Source organism: Pongo abelii, chromosome 22 (genome assembly GCF_028885655.2).
Source record: "Pongo abelii isolate AG06213 chromosome 22, NHGRI_mPonAbe1-v2.0_pri, whole genome shotgun sequence".
Lineage (NCBI taxonomy): Eukaryota > Metazoa > Chordata > Mammalia > Primates > Hominidae > Pongo > Pongo abelii.
The window spans coordinates 40,850,666-40,853,733 of record NC_072007.2 but is presented as its reverse complement, the minus strand read 5'-3'; the positions used below and the strand labels follow the sequence as shown (position 1 = coordinate 40,853,733).

At 36.1% G+C, this 3,068-nt stretch overlaps 1 protein-coding gene across 1 annotated transcript; it reads right to left on the bottom strand.

Annotated features, from left to right (window-relative positions):
* Positions 1 to 2,191: 2,191 nt before the first annotated feature.
* Positions 2,192 to 2,321, bottom strand: LOC112130471 (putative keratin-associated protein 20-4). The gene is given in 2 exon segments (XM_054542439.2): positions 2,192 to 2,279; positions 2,281 to 2,321. Coding segments are annotated over 2 exon segments (129 nt in total).
* Between the last annotated feature and the right edge of the window lie 747 nt (positions 2,322 to 3,068).

Sequence of the window (3,068 nt, the reverse complement as noted above, 5' to 3'; positions counted from 1 at the left end):
TTACAGGCATCAGCCACTGCTCCCAGCCCACAGAACACCTCTCTCTAGTGAAAGAGCTTAGATTCTCTCCAAGAAGAAGCTATGAATCAGATTAGGCTTTAAGATGAACAGCATTTGAAGTACTTCTCACTGACAGGCTGGATAGAAGATGTAAGAAGCAAAAGAGGTGGATTTGAAAAAAACGAATAGAGAAGACACAGTGATGTGTCTAGTTGACTGAAACATAGCTACACAATGATATTCACATGTAATTGCTTGAAGGATAGCATAGTTAAATATGGCTGAAGTAATGCATATATTCATCATGTATTAAGCAGTTATTGTATTCCATTTTGAAGAAATGGTTTTGATCTGTTTAACAGAATGATCAAACAGTGATGCATATAATTTGTTTCTCAGTCTATTCACAGTCATAATATAGATGAGTGAGACACTGGGAATGTCCATATTTCCTCTTATGCAAAAGCTATGCTCTATCCTGAGTACTCCACACAGAGCATACAAACAGACAGCCAATACTCTCTGGGCAAAATAACTTTACTTGTATATCAAGACTCTTGTGATAGGTCATTCCTACTTCCACATTCTGCTATAAAAAATAAGAAATTCTAGAAATACATGAAATTTTCAACATGATTCATTGTCATTCATTTATTTATTCAAAATATTTATTAGGCGGCAACTATTCTAGCTGCAGGGCTGTGATTCTTTATCAATGATAGTGTGTGGAATAATGTGTTTTTTAATTATTCATCACTTGAGAATGTGTCAGTTAGGCAAGAGACTTTGAGAAAAATCCACTGTATCAGATAAAACACTGGAGGAGGATATTTTAAATCAGTTGTTGATGTAGTAAAATAGGGCTTCTTAAAATGGGGGAAAAATACATTTCCCACATCATGCCATTAAAAGTTTTAAAAATAGTGAATACTTTTCTTTGAACTCTCTGGAGTGCTTGCATCACGTGTATTGATATTTAAGAATATTGTGTGAATCATACATAGGATGTTGAGAAGCATTGCTCCTCACTGATGTTTTATGAATTGGATATTCCTATTCCTTATTAGGTTGGCTTGGAGAAGAAAACTAGAATAATTAAGGCCAGGTGCGGTGGCTCATGCCTGTAATCCCAGCACTTTGGGAGGCCAAGGTAGGTGGATCACCTGAGGTCAGGAGTTCAATCCTAGCCTGGCCAACATGGTGAAACCCAGTCTTTACTAAAAATACAAAAAATTAGCAGGGCCTGGTGGCATTTGCCTGTAATTCCAGCTACTTGGGAGGCTGAGGCAGAAGGATCACTTGACCCCAGGAGATGGAGATTACAGTGAGCCAAGATTGCACAACTGCACTCCAGCCTGGGCAACAAGAGTGAAACTCTGTCTCAAAAAAAAAAAAAAAAAAAGCTAGAATAATTCAAAAAAGCAGTTTTGTTTTCTTTAAATTAGAAATTGGATGAACAAGGTTAATATATCCCAATGCAAGTGAAAGCCAGACCTGAGATATGTGTTGTCCTCTTTTGCTATAGACCTGAGAGGAGCAGCAAGAAGTGTGGAAAGCAGAAGGGACAATTTCTATCCGCCTGAAGGCACAGATCTGAATGAGACAACCTAGCATTAGGTTAACAGGAAATGGGACGATTATTGTGTGAAATGACATTTCACTTGCTTATGTATGGGTAATAATGCTGCCTGTAGGTACATTTGAAAGTAGCTTTTATACCCATGTTATTATAATGGACTGATGATTATATGCTTATCTCTGTTGAAACAGTGTCATCTCAGAATAGCATGAAAGGCAGTGCCCAAAAGCAGTTTCTCACAGTTCTATACAAATTAATGTGAATAAAGTAGAACCATCCTGAATTTGAGAAAATTCCATAAAAATAGAACTTAAATTTTTTTCGTATGAAAGATACTGATTGAAAATATAAAAGAAATGTATTGGTAGCACAATATTAAAGACAAAACTTATCTATAATTGTTGACACATTGTTGGCTCTTTTCATGAATTCAGAAGCATGACAGGCCTGAACTTTGTGTTCTTCAAGTTCACCGGGGTGAGCTATCAAAGTTTATATAGCAAATATAATTACTCACGTGAAAAATTATAGAAACAGAATCAGGAAATCAAGGTGGAGGAGTGCAATAGACTGAACTGCTCTAGGTGTTCCTCAGTGGAATCCATGGTGTCATTACCTGGCAGAGTAAGATGAGTGGCAGCCATGTCTGCACCTGCCATACTCAGCCACAGCCACAGTCCTTCCCATCGTCACAGCCACAGCCGCAGCCCAGGCCACCAGAAAGATGGCTGTAGTAGGACATGGTGTTCAGCAGTGGATGTTTCAGTTGTGGGTCAGGGAATTATTTTTCTCAGTTTGAATGTCACCATCTGCAAATGAAATTTTATACACCTTCAATAGTGTATGAGGCAGTTCGGTTTCATATTTCAGAGAAAGCTGCATAATAAAACTTGACAAAATTTATTTCAGTAAGTACAGATATCCTTATAAAAATGTAACTGTTTTGTCTGAAACTCAATAATAATGTTACACGCCCTTAATTAGAAGATGCTTCCTGTGTCTTGGTGATCTTCTCACTCTTTTTTGTTATTAAAGTCTAGACTCAGGTTCCTTAAAATGTTAACAATATGCAAGCCCTTTGATCCAAATTTTTTTCTTTACTTGTAATGATTTCTACTGGTGAGTCAAATATGCAAACAGAAACTGGAAGTATATTTATTTGAGTGAGGAAGTGATACAAGTGGAAAGTTATCTAAAGTAAAATATCTTGTAAATTACACAACTTCTTTCCTTCAGGTAAACAACTTTTCATCCCAAATAATATTTTATATTGATTATTAACAGTGAACTGACCGCATTTACAATAAAATGCTAATATAAAGTCACATATGTATTTATTTTTTATCTTGAGAGTCTTATTTATTTGTTAGCATGACTTTGCTTCTATATCAGATCACTGTAAACATTTATTTAGAAATAGAAGTATTGGTGTGAGATTGCCCACATTTCACCTCTTGGGTTCCCATATTTTCACATATGTTTTGATGTT